The sequence below is a fragment of the Callospermophilus lateralis genome, chromosome 2, assembly GCF_048772815.1.
Source record: "Callospermophilus lateralis isolate mCalLat2 chromosome 2, mCalLat2.hap1, whole genome shotgun sequence".
NCBI lineage: Eukaryota > Metazoa > Chordata > Mammalia > Rodentia > Sciuridae > Callospermophilus > Callospermophilus lateralis.
The window spans coordinates 2,385,347-2,402,395 of NC_135306.1; the positions used below are offsets into that span (position 1 = coordinate 2,385,347).

Genomic DNA, 17,049 nt, shown 5'->3' on the forward strand with positions numbered 1-17,049 from the left:
CCCGCCCCTGTGGACAAGGCGTAGGGAACCGGTCCCTGGCCCTGCTGCTCGACCCCTCCCTGCAAAAGTGTAGGGCAGAGGACTGGGGTGCAGCTCAGTGGAAGAACTTGCCTAGCGTGCATAAGCACGGGGTTCATCCCTAGTCCCCCTCTCAAAAAAGAAAAGTAACAGTGCAGGCCGGTGAGGCCCACATCTCTCGAGGGACCCCTTGGGCGATGCGGACCCTCGACCTCTGCTCCAAGTCCAGAGCAACCTCTTGTTCTTCAAGATCGTGCTTAATATTTAAACAATATGTGATTCCGTGAACGTAGAAAAGTCTTGGGTCTAAGTTTGGGTAGTGGGGGCGCGGGCTCACCGAATTACCCGGGTCAAGGAGCACCCCTGGTGTGTACAGTAAGCACCAAATTGTTGCTTGCCACGTGAGCGTTCAGCACTCAGACCCCGTCAATTTGCTGGTGAAGTCCCAGGGCCTGTGGTTTCATCCAAAGCGCTTGCTGCTGCATTTGGGGAGAATACCGTGGTGCTCCGGAGAGTCCCAGGAAGACACCCAGAGCCCTGCCCCTCAGCGGGCTGAAGGCTTAGGGCGTCTCTGAGGACGGTCCGAGCGGGATTCCTCCCCGACGTGGATCCGTCCGGTCCTCGATCATTCGCCCAGGGAACGTTCTAGACCTGCCTGCCCAGGGGCCATGGCTCTTCCTGCGGCGCTTTTAAGGACTGGACGTCCGGGTCAGGTGACACCGTCGCCTAGCAACAGAACGCTGCGCCCGCCTTGGCTTCTCCTGCCCAAAGCCGGTTTCTGCTAGAGGCCAAATGTCGGAGGAAAACCCCCCGGAGTGCGCGGAGCCCGCTGAACCGAAGGCCGCGACGCCCCCGGAGAAGACCAGCGACTACTATCGCGTGAGCCCCCACCTGCCGGTCAGGTTCAACAACCCGGGGTGGTTTCGTGGCTACGGGTAAGGAAGCAGGGCTGGTCCGGGTCCACCGTACAGGCACACGGAGAGGCCCTGCCTCGGATGCACGTGCGGTGCCACAGGTGGTTCTGGGGCTGGGCTCAGGTAGTCCTGGATGAGAAACCCCACCCTCCCCAAAGACCCTCAACTTCCAGCTGCGGAAGTCCAAAGGAGCCTGAGCTTGGCCTGAGCCTTGTTATCATTACCAGCGTGAGCTCCTTAAACTCCCCGTCCACGGTCAGTACGGTGGGGGATTGTGGGGGATTGTGGGGGATTGTGGAGACCCTGGAAAGAAAAAACTCATTCTGGTTCCAGTTCCACAGTCTTGTGCCCCGGGGTCTCCTCTCCTCCCCTCCTGCAACTGTAAGATGTCAGCTCTGCTGTGGGGACTGTCCCGGGGCCCTGAGGCTCAAGGACATAACTGGAATCTGAATTGCTGCAGGGGAGGTGAGGCACCCTCTCCCCCACAGTTTCCTGTGCCCCATTCTCGGTGGAGACCACTGCCACCTAGAGCCAACTCTCCCAGGCCTCTAGTGTGGAGTTCAGCTGCAGCCTACAGTAGGCAGGTGGTGTTCCCTGGCCACATTCCTTCTTCTGCACCTGGGCATCCTGAGAGTGAACCTGCAGCCAGGGACCCCCGGGAGGCAGGGTCTGATGCTGACCTGTGGCTCCCAGCAGGGTAACGAACCTACCCAACCAGTAACAGTTCTATCAAGGTCTACCAGGGTTGAGGACTGGCACTTGCTGGTGGAGTGCTCTTTAGGAGTTGGAAGGAGTGGATTGTGGCCAGCAGAGGAGGTCAGAGAGGCTTCAGCCCTGTGTGTGATGGGGGCCAGTGTTCATGCTGTGTTACTGGCCCCGGGCACACTGCTCTCCTTGGGGGCACTGCCAACAAAGCTCTATCAGGCAAATCCTGTAGGACTGTGGCGTGGGCAGACTTTGAATGAACCAGGGGAACCATATCTGCTCTGCAGGGCCAAGGAGGTGGTCTCCCTGTACAGGACCAGTAACCAGGCTTATGGGAGCAGAGCACCCACTGTGCATGAGATGCCGGTAAGTGGGAAGCAAGTGGCATTTGGGGATGTGTCTATAAGAGGACAAGCCTTCAAAAAGGCAGTACATCACGAGGGTGAGGGGTAGAGGTGGGGGACCCCGAGGCATCTCAGACCATGTTGGAGCAGGGAGGAATAGAAAGAGGTGAGTGGATGGACTCACGAGAAAAATGTCTTCAAAAACGGGAGGAGTGCAGGGTGTGCTTCTTCATTGTCCTTGTCCCCGTGGATAAAACCACGCCTGCAGGTGCCGTCACAGGTGCACACAGCCATTTCCCCTAGGTGGTCAGTTCTGAGGCAGGTGACTGAAGAACTCCTTTCTCTCTGGTCTTAAACCTTGTGTGAAGCCCTCACCTGTGACCGAGAGGCAGCACTGGCCAAGAGCTGAGGCTGCAGGAACTGGGTGCGTGGGCAGGCACAGGGTGGTGCCTCTATGGGAACTGCCAGACAGGCCTGTGTAGCAGCCCTGCATCCCCAGGTCACCAGGGCCACTGTTTGGGGTGAGCATGTCATGGGGCCCCCATCCCCATGGTGTTAGAAGGCCTGGGAGTTACTGCTTTAGTGGCGGTGTGAATTACGGAGCTCTTGGGAGAAAATCATTACCCAAAAGCATTTCTGGGACACTCAGGAGTCACTCTCCCGGAATCAAGGACTCTGATGTTCCCCTGGGGCTCAGTCATTTTGATGAAAAAGAGACACATTCAAGAGGATCCAGATGTTTCAACTTTAAAAAAAATGCTATTTAAAAAAAATGCTCCTCTCGTAAACTGTGTGGGTTCTGCGTCCACTGGTGCCACCCGGCCACGGGTTATGGAGCCCCAGGGGATCAGAGACAAGTTTCTGCTTTTTGTGGTGCTGGGGATCCAACCCAGGGCCTTGGGGATGCAAGGAAGGACTCTACCAGCTGGGCTGTGTCCCAGCCCCAGGTGAGTTTTGAGGGAGGTCTTCCTACCTCTCCACATGGCCTATCTAGCCCGTTTTTCACCTTCTTGACCAAATGTGGAGGCTGGACTCCTTGAGCAGCTGGTGTTCACCTTCCTTGTCAGGGCAGAAATGAAGGTGCTTTCCATCTTTCTAAACTGCAGGGAAGGGATTTATTGTGACAGGGATGGTGGATACGTGTGTCAAACCCACAGAAGGGTCTGGAGAGGGAGCCTGAGGTACACTGCGGACTTTGGTTGATGACAGAGGACCAATTCTGGCTCACTCGTACAGATGGGCCACAGTGAGGGGATGTTCCCGGGTTAGCTGTGCTTTGCCGTGGCCAACATGACCTGCAGGACAACTTAGAGGAGCCAAAGTTGATTTTAGCTCATGGTTTCAGAGGTTTGGTCCATGGTTGGCTCCTTGGCTCTGGGCCTGAGACAGAAAACCATGGTGGAAGGAAGTGCCAAAGGAGAGCTGGTTGGCTCATGGCAGCCGGGAAGCAGAGAGGAGCCAGGAGAAAACACAGTTCCTAGGGACCCACCCCAGTGACCTATTTCCTGTCACCTCACCCCATTCCCACCTGGAAGTGCACTCAATCTATGAATCCAAGGAATGGATTAATCCACTGGGTCACAGCTCTCATGATCCCATAATGTCACCGTGGAACATCCCTGCATTGTCTAACGTGAACTTTTGGGGGACCCTTGTGTCCAACCCATAGAAAGGGGGAACTGTGTGTACTGGTGGGAGGCAATTTGGCAACTCCCTGTAGTTTCAGCTCAGCTTTCTGTAGATCTAAATCTTCTCTTTAAAGTCTTTTAAAAATGTACAGAAGCTTCTTGCACTTGCTTCCTGCCAAGGAGTCAAAACATGGACGGTGAAGGATGGGTCACCTATCTAGGGTATAACACCGAGTGGAGAGGTCTCAGGGCCGCCTGATGATGCCATCCTGCTGGGCCATTCCTGCCCCTGGGCAAGAGCTCAGTGCACCTTGGCCTTGGTGGGTGCCCCTCCCACCTGGTGGTTGGGGGGTGTGGGCACTGGACAGTTTTAGAGCTCTGCAGATGGTTTTGATTCAGTTTGTGTGAATTCCCCAGAATCCATGTGTTAAAGGGTGGTCGCAGGTGCACTGCTGGAGAGGGCAGAACTGTTAGGAGGGGGGCCCTACCGGAGACCTTCAGGTCCCTGGAGGGGGGCCTCTGAAAAGGGTGCCCTCTCCTGCTGCCTGGCTCCTGATGTGAGCAGCTTGTTCCGCCCATGCTCCTGACCATCAACATCCTGCACCCCCACCAGAGGCCCCAAGCAATGGGTCTGCCTCGTCATGGACTGGAATTCCAGAAAAGTGAGCTGGAATAATCCTTTCCTCTTTCTAAGTTAATTATCTTACGTATTTTGTTAGTACATCACAAAACTGACCAATACACCTACTGACAGACATTATTTCATTCCACAGAACACTGAGGTTCAGAGAGGCCCAGTAACTTGTGCAGCACAGCACAGTTGGGCAAAGCTGACCCGAGGGTCAATCCAGACTTTTTAGTGCTCATGGTCACACACAGGTGTGAAAATACCTCAGTGAGGTGGCCCCATGTCTTCTTTTTCCTTCTAGGTGATGGTGAAAGAAATCTCAGATAACCAGTGCCCCAGACACCAGGCATAAATCACGGTGCTCAGAGCCCACCCTGGCCTCTCAGCTTCTGAGGGATGGAGATGGCATTTTTCTTTCAGATTCTTCCTCCAGAATTGCCTGCCTGCCTGCTCTGGAGGACCACTGGGGGCATTAATCCTCACGTTCTTTTCTCTCTCCCAGAAGGTGTTTTATCCATGTTCCACCAAGTTCTCCAGACACATTTTAGCGAGTGAGAAGTTCCAGCACAGTGCTTTCAACGTCTGCATGGAGAAGAGCCTGGTGACGGGCCCCGACAACTACATCACCCACTGCGACCGGCTCAACTTCCACCCCAGTTACAATGTCAGGAAGCCGTCCATCTGTGACTGAGGGGGCCCAATGCCCCTGCCTTTCCATCTGGCCGCTGCCCCCTGGAGCATGGTGCTCCCTGATCTTTGACGGTTTGCCCAACTATGAAGGAGCAGATTTCACTGTTTTCTCTGGAAATATTTTTCCTTTCTGCAATAGAAAAATATGCAATAGGCTTGGTGCTGTTTTTTTCTATTTTTTATGTCTAAACACACACAGAAAAATTGTATGACTTGGCTTCCCACGAAAATACTGTCCCGGCCTGTTTCCAACCCTTCTGACGTCTGTGATGAAGGTGCAGGCTGTGGGTGTTCTAGGACCCTATCTGTCCTGAAGACTGGGAAGGCTTGGGCAGCCCACTGGTGTCTTCTGGGGCGGGGTGGCGGGGGGCACTGTTACACACATTACCAGCTGGGCCCCCACAGCATGGCCCTGGGGAGCGTGGGCCGGCCCTCCCTGGGTGTGGCGTAGACGGGACCAGGGCTCAAGAAGAGCAGCACCTCTTTAGCAGAGCTCAAGAGGGTATCACTGTGATCTGTTCAAGGTGAACATCCTGAAGCCATAAATCAGGGACAGGCGGGGGCAGAGGTGGACCAGGGTGGGCCACCCTCAGTCTTTGGGTGACAGGGTTCTCTGTATTCATTTAAAAATTTCAATGAAAAGTGAAGGCAGTCAGGGAATAGCCAGTATTTTCCTTAGGTAGGGGAAATAACTACATTAATCTTTATATCTCTGTAGTCCCAAATCAGTGTTTACCACCGCCATATGGTCTGCAATAAGAAAAACATCTGTTTTTCCTTTCTGCAACAGGATAGGTCTTTCACACATAGTTTTACTTCCTTCATAAAAGTAAGGTGTGCTCATTACAGGGAATTTGGAAAATACTGAATCTAAAAAGACGACACTGTCACGTGCCATCCATAAGAGCTTCTTCACAGCACCGTTTGCCCACAGGGATTCTCTTCCTTTGTAAGTAAGGAAGAAACTGAACCTTACAGCTGGCTGTTTCTTCAGAATGAACTTATCATTATTAAAACACAAAAGGGAGCATCCAGCAGCATCTGAACGTCCAGTAAGGATTGGAAGTGGTTTCCAGGGAAAATCAATGTGGCCAGTAGAAAAGAGACAGCCGTGCCTGAAGCCGGTCTGAGCTGGAAAACCCACAGTTCAGTGTCAAACGGAAAGCACGTTTTACAGTCCTTAAAAATGCTCCAATGCCAAGAACCCTTCCGAGTTTGGCCTCCACTGAAGTAAAAAGGTGAGGCTGCTCGGCCTTGCCAGCCAGGTTTCTAACTTGCTGGCAGGGACCGAACCCAGCCTCCTGGCGATTCCAAGGAACAGGCTGGCAAGTCCAGGTGCCGTGAAGCTTTGGGAGCACCTGTCTGCTGCCACAGCACAGCTGTCCCGGAAAGCAGGCTGCTGGGGAAGCCACAGCACTTGACCACACCCCCAATTCCAGGCTGAGGGCAATGTGGGGGCCTGGGCTGGGGTTAGGGGTCTGCGAATGATGTGTGGCGGTCCAGGTCTGAGCTCACCTGCAAGCTTCACAGATTTGACTGTGGCATCACAGCTGGGCACAGAAATGCTTCACTGGCTGTGCCCAATGAGTGTGGCTTGTTAACAGCTGCTGTATGAACGCAAAGTTGGACTCCACACATTATTCTAAATAACTGCCTGAAAAGACTAAAGCCCCAGGTAATTCCAATCTAACTCACGTTTTGCCTTCGTCTGTTTTCTGTTGCTTTAACAAAATGCCTGCCGATGCTGGGAGACTTATAAAGAATAGAGGTTTACTTGACTCACAGTTTTAGAGGTTTACGTCCAGTGTGTGAAAACAAGTGAGCCTGTGGGAACAGAATCACTGTCACCTGATTCTGAGGGGCCTGAGTGGTTGCTGAAAGCGTAAACAGGAGGTTAGGAGGCGACTTCCATCACCTCAGGAGCAAGACTGGAGCCCCCACGAGGAGCCAGAGGACGCCTGCACAGCTCACCACGCTCCTCCATGGTCAAGGCCATCTACCAGCATGCAGACAAGCCACTCCCCCTGGTGACCACAAAGCTTGGCCCCAGAGGCAGCAGGGAGCAGCTGAGCAGGAGGCCCGAGTATAGCAGCAGGAGTGACCATGGAGGATGGGGTTCTGGAGCGTGCTCCCCAGCACATGTGTGGCCTGCTGCGCTGTGCACCAGTGTGCCTGGCCTGTCACCGGAGGCAATGCCACACCTGCACGGGCCTGCACCTGTGTCTACTCACGTACACGCACATACCTGTACACACGTACCTGCGCCTACCTGCGTGCACACGTGGGACGTGTCGATCACAGCCGACGGCAGTGTTTTAGAGGTGCTGTCTCCCCAGGGTGGCAGCAGCTCTAGCCTGCGCTGTGCGGGGGCTTTGGTGCAGAGGACCCCAACACGTCCAGTGAAAGCGAGCCGGGCTCCTGGGAGGGGGAGAGGCTGGACAGTGGCCTCGCCAGGCAGGGGCTGGCAGCAGGGTGGAGAGGACCTCAGGGCTAAGTGCAGGGTCCTCGCGCCAGCACACGGCACAGGCCAGGCCCTCGCTTAGACTGCAGTGAGGACAGACCACATGACCACAGAGGTGACTTTTTGGTGATGCTTGATTTATTCATTAAAAAAAAGTTCTTATGTACAAAATGAGCTGATGTTTGTATCCAGGAATTAAAAGCACTCTTTAAAAAGTTAAATAAGAGTCAGGACATGGATTACATGGAGCACTTAAGTGAAGGAACACGCCACAAGGAAGCTATCACACGCACATCGGGATGCTCAGGACTGCAGCTTGGCCCAGCAGAGGCTCACCCTGGGTGGGGTCTGCCCCTGGGCACAGAAGGGGGTACAGGGGGCGTAGAAGACTCACATCCACGTTAGAGTACCAACATCACCAGCTAACGGCACACCACCTCACAGCTGAACCCGAGTTGCAGAACTTGGGGTGACTGGAGGGCATCAGTGGCCAGCATGGCCTGTCCCCACAGTGGCCCTGGGTACCTTGGTGCCACAGGGCAGAAGGTGAGGAAACCAAGGCAGCAGCATCACTTGGCCTTGACCCAGGGACCAGAGGCCATGGCCTACAACCAGCGCCCTTCTGCCCCAGGAGGCGGGCTGCAGGAGGTCATCGGCAGCACTGGCTCGGCCACTGGTCAGACCCTGACTGGCTGCAGCTCCTGGACGGCAGATACGGAGGTATGCAAGGCTTGTCCCCAGCACTGAGCTCTGGCCAAGGTGTCTGGGGACCAAACCACCTAATTGCTGTGCTTATTCACTTGTGTGCACAAATCAAGGAGGACAGTTAAACGCTCATACGGTGTGATCTCTTAGACCCACGATCGAGAGGACAGAACTCTCCAGGAAAAGAGATTTACTTAGATGTTAGAATCACCTGGTGACTGCAGGAGCCTGGACACTGGAGGACTGGGCTGCAGAGTGTGCCACTGTCTCAGTGGGGTCTCACGAGGCCAGGACTGGCCGGTCAGTTCACTTGCTGGCCACTGTGCTTTGAAACATTTCACTGATCCAAGGCTGTGATGGCAGTGTTGAGAGGGACTGCTCTGGCTGCGAGGGACCAGGGAGTTCTTTAGTGAAAGCACTATTCCGGGAGCTTCGGACAGACACGGGCATTGAGGGCTTCCCAGAGGGTGGCCACTGCCTCCCCAGGCCCGAACATCTAAACCAGCGACTGGCTAGAGTCCTGGCCAAGGTGACCCTCGCTGTGACAGTAGAACCAAAATGTGTGCTCATCTGCGGCTCCCTGCAGACCACAGAACACTGCAGTTAGGAACACCCTTCAAAATCAAGACGTTTTCCAAAAATATTTTTTACAGCACTTTAAATAATTTACAAAAAGCTACAAAAATCATATTTACCAGGACACGTCTGTTAAATAAACCTCCTGTTAGTGTACACATGTACAGGGCTATGTACAGGACGCTGGCTGCACTCTCCTGCGCACGCGGCTCTGCACAGGGGCGGGCCAGGCTGCGCGTCACAGCTTGAGGACTCTGCCCTTCACCACTGAGCCACGGTCCTCCAGGGAGCTGTCGCTGCATTCACTGGCATCGCTGCCCAGCATCTCCTGGTCCTGGTCATCCCTGTCCACCACCCTGTGGCCATACCTCAGGTCCAGGATACCTTCCTCTGAGCCCAAGTTCCTCTTGTCCTGCAAACCGAGCCCTGCCCGGGCTTTCCTGCTTGGCCAGTGCCCACTGTCCTTCACGAGCAAGTGTGGGCCCCCAAACACGGGGCTGTGACCAGCCTGGGTCTCTCTGAAGGCCGAGAAGGACGGGCCCTGCAGAGGTAGACCCAGGTGGGGACTGAAGAGGCCGGCCTGCTGGCCTCCCCAGGGGACGCTCTTCCCAAAGTGGAACAGCTGGGTGGACAGCAGGGGAGAGAAGCCTGGGAAGGACAGGTTCTTCCTGGGGTCCAAGGTGAGGCTGTGCGGGACCCTGGCCTGCCCCTGGGTCCCCTTCTCTTTCTCACCCCCAAGGCCCCCAGTCCATGCTGAACTCCGACCTTCTGAATTCAGTGACCATGGGCTGGGCAGCCTGCTGTGGTGGGCCAGGTCACTCCAGGGGAGGGCCAGCTCGGCCTGAGGTCCTGGGCTAGGGGACAATAAGCTCTGGCTCCCATAGTTGACATGAAAGGGTCCCCCGGAGCTTCCGGTCTCAGCTCCTCCTGTGGCACAGCTGGGTAGCTGACCAAAAGCACTTTCTGTGGCTGCGGGCTCAGCGCGGGGTGGGCTCTGGTCTTTGTGAACATAGATATTCCTCCTACTCGCAGGACACCCTTTGGCAGAGGGGTTCCCACTGGCACTCCTGGGCAGTGTGGGCTCACACCTGCCTGCAGCAGCCGGGTGGTGGGAAGTGTGCTCGGTGCGGGCTGCGCCCTTCCCGCAGGCGATGAAGAGGCTGGGGGTGCCCCCAGCCTTCTCTGTGCCCCTTAGTCCTTCAGCCAGTGGAGGGCCGCCCCTGGCCCTCTGGCTCCGTGTGCACATGCCGGGCTGCAGACTGGGGGCCAGCTCCTTCCTGCAGGGTTCCTCTGGCCGGGCTGGGCCCCCTCCTTGAACTGGTGAACTGCTCACGGACTCCTTAGCCTTTTCTGCCAAAAACTTTCTTATCTCCAGTTCGATGCTGTCGTCACTGTCCACTGAACTGTCCTCAGACAGGGAGCTGGGGGCAGAGCATGCATGGTCACGGGGTGTTTCCTTGGAGAACGGAGTCCCTTCGGGCGGTCTCCTCCTGGACTGGAGAGCTGGGGTTGCGTCCTTGCCCCCCAGCTTCCTCCCCTCTGCTGGACCACTGAAGGCACCGGGCGGTCGTCTCCCCAGGCACGCCCTGCTGTCCCTTCTGGACGTGGACAGGCAGCTCCTCAGCACCCGCGGGCCTCTGTCCTTCCAGGCTCTCGGGAGGCCTCCCAGCGTGTGCACCAACCGTGTCTCGGGGGTGCTGAACCTGACCTTCTTCCTGCAGGCTGCCCGGGGATCCCTGCACCTCTTCTTGAGCTTCCGCTTGGATCTCAGCAGGTCCTTGATGGCCGTGTCGAGGTCCTCGTCACTGTCCAGCGAGCTGCTCTTGTCCTCGGAGCTCTCTCTCTCACCAACACTCCTCCCTTCTCCTGCCTTCCCCTGAACCCCAAGGCCTTGCGACACGCAAGCGTCACTGAGCAGGAAAGGCCTGGAGGGCACAGGCTGGCTCCTGGCCTGGCACTCCTTGCCCGGGGCCTCGCCGGCGTTCCCCTGGCTGGGGGGGTCCTGCCCGCTGTGGCCAGGCTGAGCCTGCCCCTGGCTGCAGTCGCCATCCTGGGCACTGTCTTTCACCTCCCTTGGTTTCTTGGGGGTGGACATCCTCACAGCACTGGCTCCACCTCTGCGTTTCCTTCTGCAGCTCAGGGGCAGGTCTGGGGGTTTAGAGAGAGGGGACTTGGGGACACTGGTCTGGCTGCTGGGGCCTGGTGGGGAGAGGGGGCCTGGGGTGGGCTGTGGGCAGTTTTCAGCTCTGGCCAGCAGACTTCCTGACTGTGCCTTCAGAGCCAAAAACGTCCGGATCTCCTGCTCTATGCTGTCGTCACTGTCCACCGAGCTGCTGTCCCCATCAGAGCGGGAAGGCACGTTGGGGGAGCAGAAGGGGGGGCCTACAGACATGGGCCCACTGCCACCCTCCATAGGCGCCGGCAGGATGGTCTTGGAGATGTCCAGGATGGCTTCAGCGCACATCAGCTCGGCCGAGGTGTCTGCACGGCCCGAGGCCCGTTCCCAAGGCCCGCTGCTGGTGGCGGTGCCTGCCGGAGGTACGGCAGCCCTGGCATCCCTGGATGGCTTGGAGAGGTGGTCGGAGTCCAGGCCCCCTGGGCTGGGGTCTGTGGCCCTGGGGACCGCCGGCTTCCTCCTGCTCGGAGTTCTCCTGGGGGTCTCGGGGAAGGCACTTCTCAGTGAGCTGCCCGGGCTGCTGGCGGGAACGTCGGGCCCTTTCTCCTGACTGAGCTGGGCTCCCAGTGGCGGGTCCCCGCTGGCCTCCTTCCTGGTCTTCTCCAGCTGATACAGCTGGATGGCCTCCTCGATGCCGTCGTCGCTGCTGGAGTCGGAGGCCTCGTGCTGGGGGGCCACACTCCTGCCGCGGCTGCCCCTTCTTCCAGCTCCGCAGTTCCTCTTGCCCCCGCCCCTGCTCTGGGCTGCCTGAGGCTTGGGGGCGGCAGGCCTTGTGCTGCCCGGGTTCTCGGGCTCAGTGGCGACCTTCAGCCTGAGGCTGCCAGGTGCCGTGCTGCCCTTTGCTGACCTGGGAGGTCTGCGGAAGACAAACTCCTTACAGGCGCCCATCAGACTGTGGCGGGGCGGCGCCCTGACGGGGGCCTCCTGGGTGGGTTTCAGGGTGGATCGGGCTGGACTTTCGCTGGGGTCTGTGCTCTTGTCCACAGACCCGTCGCACTTTTGGTTTCCGTGTTGTTTTTTCTCATTCAAAAACTGCTCTATTTCTGCCCGGATGCTCTGCTCAAAGGAGTCCTCGCTGCTCACACTGACGGGGGAGGCTGAGCCCTGGTCCCCGCCGGCCTCCCCAGGGCTGCCAGGAACACTGCCTGACACCGGGGCAAGTTTTGGGGGACACAGGGCGGGCGGGGTGCCACCGTGTGGAGGCTCTGGTTTGCCTCTGCTGCCCCCACCTGCGGCCCCACCAGGCTGGGCCCCCCTGGGCATGGGCTGTGCAGCACCACTCTTGGCCTTCAGGTACTCCTGGATGGCCTCCTCAATGTCCCGGTCCACAGAGTCGTCACTGTCGGAATCCAGCGCCAGCGGGCCAAGGCTGGCAGCTCCCTCCTCGGCTGGGGGGTGGCGATGGGCAGCCAGGCCACAGGCAGCAAAGGCAGGCGGCGCGCTGCGCAGGGCAGGGTTGGCAGCCAGCCTGCCCTCCCGGCACCCCTCCGCCCGCTGGCTTCTCTGCGTGGCACGCTCATCGTGCGTGCCCAGGGCGGCCTCACCGCGCTGCAGCGTGCTGATGACCATCTGCACCCTGGCACTCACCGAAGCTCTGGCGACAGCCTCTTCCGACTCTGAGAAGCACCGGGGAAACCTAAAGCTCCCCGGCGGGCCGAAGGCCTCCCATTTGGACTGGAGAGCGACCACTGGAGGGGCGTTCATGAGGAACATCCTAGCAGATGGGTGGGGCTCAGGGGGACCGCGCTGTGTTCTCCTTGGGTTCACATCCTGGGACAAAGAGAGCACAGGGCCCAGTGTCCAGGGACCAGCTGCACCAGCTGCCCCAGGCTCCTCCACTGCAAAAGGAGGCCTTTCTTCCCTCTGGGCCAGGCCTGCTGAGAACACCCAGAAAGAAAACGCCCCACTCTCTGTCCTGCCTCCCCTCGAGGACTGAGGTTTTACTCACCTCAAAAGATTATCAGGACGTGCTGGTGTGACCAAGTCCCGTACGTCAAAAAGAACGACTGTGACAAATCCCGGTGAGGGTGACTTCACAGGAAGACTCATTCTTGGCAGGACCACCTCACTCCTGAAACAGAAAGGTATGTGCCGTGAGCGGCTCAGAGACCGCTTCCCCAAGCTTCTTCCAATTACTTCTACTAAGACCAAGACGTCAAATGTACGTCTGCTGGACGGTCTCAAGGACCCGAATCATTGTTTTAGCCACTTAGCAGGCTAGCCGCCCCAAACACCGTCTCACGCCCTCTCCACCCCTGCAGTCACTCCCTGGTCTTGGGGTCTCAGCTGAGCTTCTCCCAGCAACACTCTGAAGGCCAGCAAAGGTCAGTCCCTGGACTGCCCTACAGAGCATGATGTGACCTGGGTGGCCAATGACAGAGCATGATGTGCCCTGGGTGGCCAATGATGGCACGGCTGATAATTCTGACCCCATCCCCAAACTGAGTGCACGGGAGGCCCACCATCAGACACTGGGCTCCCTCAGAAGGGTGCTAGGAAGCCATCACCACCCTAGGCCTCAAGAGCTGGGTGGGCTTGGCCTGCACCTTCCTTGGCTTCCTCTGGATCCTGTGTACCAGCTTTCTCGGTTTAGCTGGGAATGTCCATCCCACAAGCATGTGATCTGGTTGTTTACACACCACACACCTTCCTCAAGAGAGGGGGGGCCAGGCGCCACCTGCCAGCAAAGGGGCAAGCGGTGGGAACAGGCAATCAGAGGGCATGCCAAATTCAGAACTGACTCACTTGCTATTACCAATCTGTGCTCAAAAAGTGAAACTAAAACGGAAGAATTTATTGCAATTACTTGAAATTCTCTTCGAGTCCAGGCTCCCGTTCAAAGGCTTCAAGGCTGTCTTCGTCACTCCGTGCTCAGGGAGAGGTGCCCTCTGCCAGCTGCTTGAACACACGTTCCACTACCAGAATTAAGAGAATCAGAGACAGCTAATTCAGAGATTGCAGCTATAGTTCATGAATATTTTTCTGGAAAGACTTATCATTAACTTAAGAGCTCAGAGTTAAGTTCTAGAAGAACTTACCTTGAGACATTAGTCACAGCTACTTTACAAAGCTCCCAGAGCTGAAGAACTTACCTTGAGACATTAATCACAGCTACTTTACAAAGCTCCCGGTGCATGAGCTGGCTACTGGCTCTCAAGTTCTGGTGTCCACTACAGCCCTATTTTCCCCAAAATGTCACCTCTGGAGAGGTCCCCAGAGGAAGCAGTGGTAGGGGACAGAAGACAGGGTTGGGCTCTTTCACTGGGTAGGGGGCTTGTGCCCACTCTGCTGTGGACATTATTCAAATTGCCAGGACAAAGTCACAGAAATGACAAAACATTTGCATGAGCTCTGGGCTGTGAAGAGTCTAAACCAAAAACATTAACTCCTTAAATAGGAATCCTGCCTTAACAAAGGGGCCCAGGGAGGGTGGGACCCTGGGGCGCCCTGATTTCCACTCCAGATGCAAAGCTGCAGCAGGGAGTCACCCACCTCTATCAACCAGTTTACAGCTTGTAAGTGGTACAGACAGAGCCTGGTCGCCCAGGGAAAAGTTTTCTGAGTTCTCCAACTACTTAGTCCTAGAAGGTTAAAAAGCCAAGAGAGCTCCAGAGACAGCCTGGATTTAAAACAGCCAGGAGAGGAGTCATCTCAAGAACCCCGCCAAGGTGAGGTAAAGTGTGGCTTGGTCCAACTGCTGCCATGCACCCAAGGGCCCTAGAAACTGGTCTCTAAGTGACTGTAGGGACACTAGCACCTGCAGGCCAAAGCCACCTGGTGTCAGATTTAAGAGCCAGTGGAAGGCATCTGGACATCCTCCTGGTCTAGACACCCACGCCCTGGAGAGAACAAAGCCACACTCAAGCCCTGGCCACCTAACTCTGTCTTCTACCTTCCAGAAATGCCCCCACACCAACACCGGGATCAACTTGTGTTCTTACCTTCCAGGTGGGGCTTTTCCTAGGGTTAGGGGAAGCCAGGGTCTGCACGCCCGAGAGGAGAGGAGGAGCCCATCTGCGAGGGGGCCACAGCAGTAGGGTCCTCTCCACCAACCTGAAAGGGGCGGGGCTGGAATTCAGTCGTAGCCGCAACCCGCGCCCCGCCCCCAGCAAAACTGCAGCGATCCCCGAGCCGGGCCGGAGGCGGGGGAGCCTCTGGCTGCTCCTGCCCCGCACCTCAGCCTCAGCGCCCGCTACTGGGCTCGGCTCGCCGCCCCGGGAGCCGGAGCAGCAGCCTGGCCCTCGGCCTGGGAGGCGCGGAACCTCCCCCGGGAGCGTCAGGCCTCCCCGCAGGTCTGCGCCCCCCGCGCTGCGTTCCGGGCTGCGAGGCTCGGAGCCTGCGGCCCGGAGCTCGGCTCCCTCCCGGAAGCTCCGCCTGGCGCAGGGCGTGAGCGCTGCCCTGGGGGCCGGGCAGGCCCAGGTCGCCTCGGTCCCCGAGCGCCGCAGGCCTCACCTGCGCCTGACTCACCTGGGCCCGGCCGGCGCCCGCCTGCTCCCGAGGGACGCGGGGCGCGCGCAGGGGCTGGCGGGTGCGGGAGCTGCCTCCGGGGGCCGCGACCCTCGCCCGGGCGGGGACCCGCCCCCGAGCCCGCCCGCCGCGGCGCCCCCTCCCGCGAGCCCCGCCGCCCGTCGCGGCCTGCACGGCGCCGCCCCGCCTCACCACCGCGGCCGCCCGCCGCGCCTCGCGCCCCGGGAAGGCAGCCGGCCGGGAGGAGCGCTCCGCCCTCGGCCCGGCGCCGGGAGAGGCCGCGGGGCGTCCGGCGGCCCGCGCCGCCCCGCGCGCCGCCGCCCCTCGCCCGGGCGCGCCGTGGGAAGCGCGGGAGGGCGGGGCCGGCGCGGGGGCGGGGCGACCCCCCCAGCCGCCCCCTCCCCGCCACCTACCCGCGGCGGCGGCGGCGGCGGCCGCGCTCCGGAAGCCGTGCCCGGTGGCTGGGCATCATGGGAATGGCACGGCCGAGTTCCGGGGGAGGCGCGCGGCCCGGCCGGACCCCCGCCCGCGAGAGCGCGCCCACCTGCCGCCGCGCCGCGCCGGGGCCGCCAGCGCCCGCGCCACCCCTGCCGGGCCCGACTGCGTGGGCGCGCACCGCGGTTTGCACCGGTGGTGGACCCGGGCTGCCTGTCCCGGGTCCCCGCTCGAGTCAGACCTCCGCGCGGGGACCCGGCCGTCGCGCTGTGCGCCGGGTCCTGGGCCCGGGCCTGGTGTGCGCCCTGCGTCGAGTGCGCGCCGAGCGGGTTGGAGGTCGCGCGCTGTGAAGTCCACCAAGGCGAGGGGTGTGGCCGTGGAAGAGCGCGGGGAGGCCACTTGACTGTCGTAGTTATTACTGTCCTAAGCTGCCGCGTTGCTAGGCGCTGCTTCGTGTCCCGGGTGCCTGGCACCTGCCCAGCGCGGCCTTCCCTTTCCGCAGGCTTCCGGAGATGCCGTGATGCCCTGCGCAGGTGTGCACAGAGCTAGAGTTGAACCTGGCCTTCCTGTGCTGGAAGCTTTCTGCGGGCGCCCCCCACGCTGCCTGCGCTGCCAGGCCTCCAGCTGTCTTCCGCTCCCTGTTGCTGAATGCTTCTGTGTCGCGCGCACTGCCACACACCTTAGCTTTCCTAGCCTCAGCCCACACCCAGAGCCTGAGACTGGGCAAGTGACCTCCAGAGTCATGCACTTCAGGTGACCGGCTCTGCACGGAGGTCCTGTCCTATGTGTCTCTGCAATTCACTGGCCATGGAAGTCGAAGTCCTGGGCTAGTTTCCTTCGCCTTATCAAATGGTCTGGAGATACCTGTCCAGGCTTGGGGTCACCCCAAGTGTCTCTGATAATGGCAGGGAAGAGCCCAGCTCCCACTCCTGGAGGGGCCAAGGCACTGGGGGTTTCTTTCCTGACCAGAAAGTAGGAGATTGGATAGGGTCAACCCCAGAGAATGAGAAGGGGAGTTGCGATCAAGTTTGGGGGTCAAGAAACCCATTAAAATATTGTAATGCCTCTGCGAATTGTTTACAAGAAACAAGTTTTTTTCCTCATTATAAATTAATACTCTTTACTTAAACCTGGGAGAATAATTAATAGTCACCACCCCCAAGACATGGGCTATTAATATTTTGGCATGTTCTAGTACCAGGGATTGAACCCAGGGGTGCTTTGCCACTGAGCCACACCCCCAGCCCTTTTTATTTTTCATTTTGAGACTGGGTCTTAGGGCCTCTCTAATTTCCTGAGTCT

General features: G+C 58.5%; 2 protein-coding genes across 6 annotated transcripts; one reads left to right on the forward strand and one right to left on the reverse strand.

Annotated features, from left to right (window-relative positions):
- The first annotated feature begins 755 nt into the window (after nucleotides 1-755).
- Pierce1 (piercer of microtubule wall 1) lies at nucleotides 756-5,006 on the forward strand. 2 transcript variants are annotated; one of them, XM_076843035.2, is made up of 3 exons: nucleotides 756-953; nucleotides 1,925-2,003; nucleotides 4,740-5,006. In XM_076843035.2, exons 1-3 carry the CDS (start codon nucleotides 811-813, stop codon nucleotides 4,926-4,928), a joined length of 411 nt encoding a protein of 136 aa, XP_076699150.1. In that variant the 5' UTR covers nucleotides 756-810; the 3' UTR covers nucleotides 4,929-5,006. The 2 variants fall into 2 exon arrangements, with proteins under 2 accessions (XP_076699150.1, XP_076699151.1); XM_076843036.2 differs by having other exon boundaries at nucleotides 4,743-5,006.
- A 2,518-nt stretch (nucleotides 5,007-7,524) lies between these two features.
- Ppp1r26 (protein phosphatase 1 regulatory subunit 26) lies at nucleotides 7,525-15,755 on the reverse strand. 4 transcript variants are annotated; one of them, XR_013090319.2, is made up of 6 exons: nucleotides 15,298-15,372; nucleotides 14,787-14,898; nucleotides 13,652-13,760; nucleotides 12,794-12,916; nucleotides 8,789-12,615; nucleotides 7,525-8,673 (listed from the first exon to the last, which is right to left on the reverse strand). XR_013090319.2 is itself a non-coding variant. In XM_076845110.2 (5 exons), the coding sequence occupies exon 5, from the start codon at nucleotides 12,556-12,558 to the stop codon at nucleotides 8,908-8,910; it is 3,651 nt and encodes a 1,216-aa protein (XP_076701225.2). In that variant the 5' UTR covers nucleotides 12,559-12,615; nucleotides 12,794-12,916; nucleotides 13,652-13,760; nucleotides 14,787-14,898; nucleotides 15,726-15,755; the 3' UTR covers nucleotides 7,525-8,907. The 4 variants fall into 4 exon arrangements, 3 of the variants coding, with proteins under 3 accessions (XP_076701225.2, XP_076701226.2, XP_076701224.2); XM_076845110.2 differs by lacking the exon at nucleotides 15,298-15,372 and adding an exon at nucleotides 15,726-15,755 and having other exon boundaries at nucleotides 7,525-12,615; XM_076845111.2 differs by lacking the exon at nucleotides 15,298-15,372 and adding an exon at nucleotides 15,505-15,575 and having other exon boundaries at nucleotides 7,525-12,615.
- Between the last annotated feature and the right edge of the window lie 1,294 nt (nucleotides 15,756-17,049).

Bases quoted from the DNA above. Each gene is read 5' to 3' on its own strand.
- Pierce1 (XM_076843035.2), top strand. From the start codon at position 811: ATGTCGGAGGAAAACCCCCCGGAGTGCGCGGAGCCCGCTGAACCGAAG. The intron at 954-1,924 runs GTAAGGAAGCAG...TCTGCTCTGCAG, and splicing joins GGGTGGTTTCGTGGCTACGG to GGCCAAGGAGGTGGTCTCCC. The intron at 2,004-4,739 runs GTAAGTGGGAAG...TCTCTCTCCCAG, and splicing joins CCACTGTGCATGAGATGCCG to AAGGTGTTTTATCCATGTTC.
- Ppp1r26 (XM_076845110.2), bottom strand. From the start codon at position 12,558: ATGTTCCTCATGAACGCCCCTCCAGTGGTCGCTCTCCAGTCCAAATGG.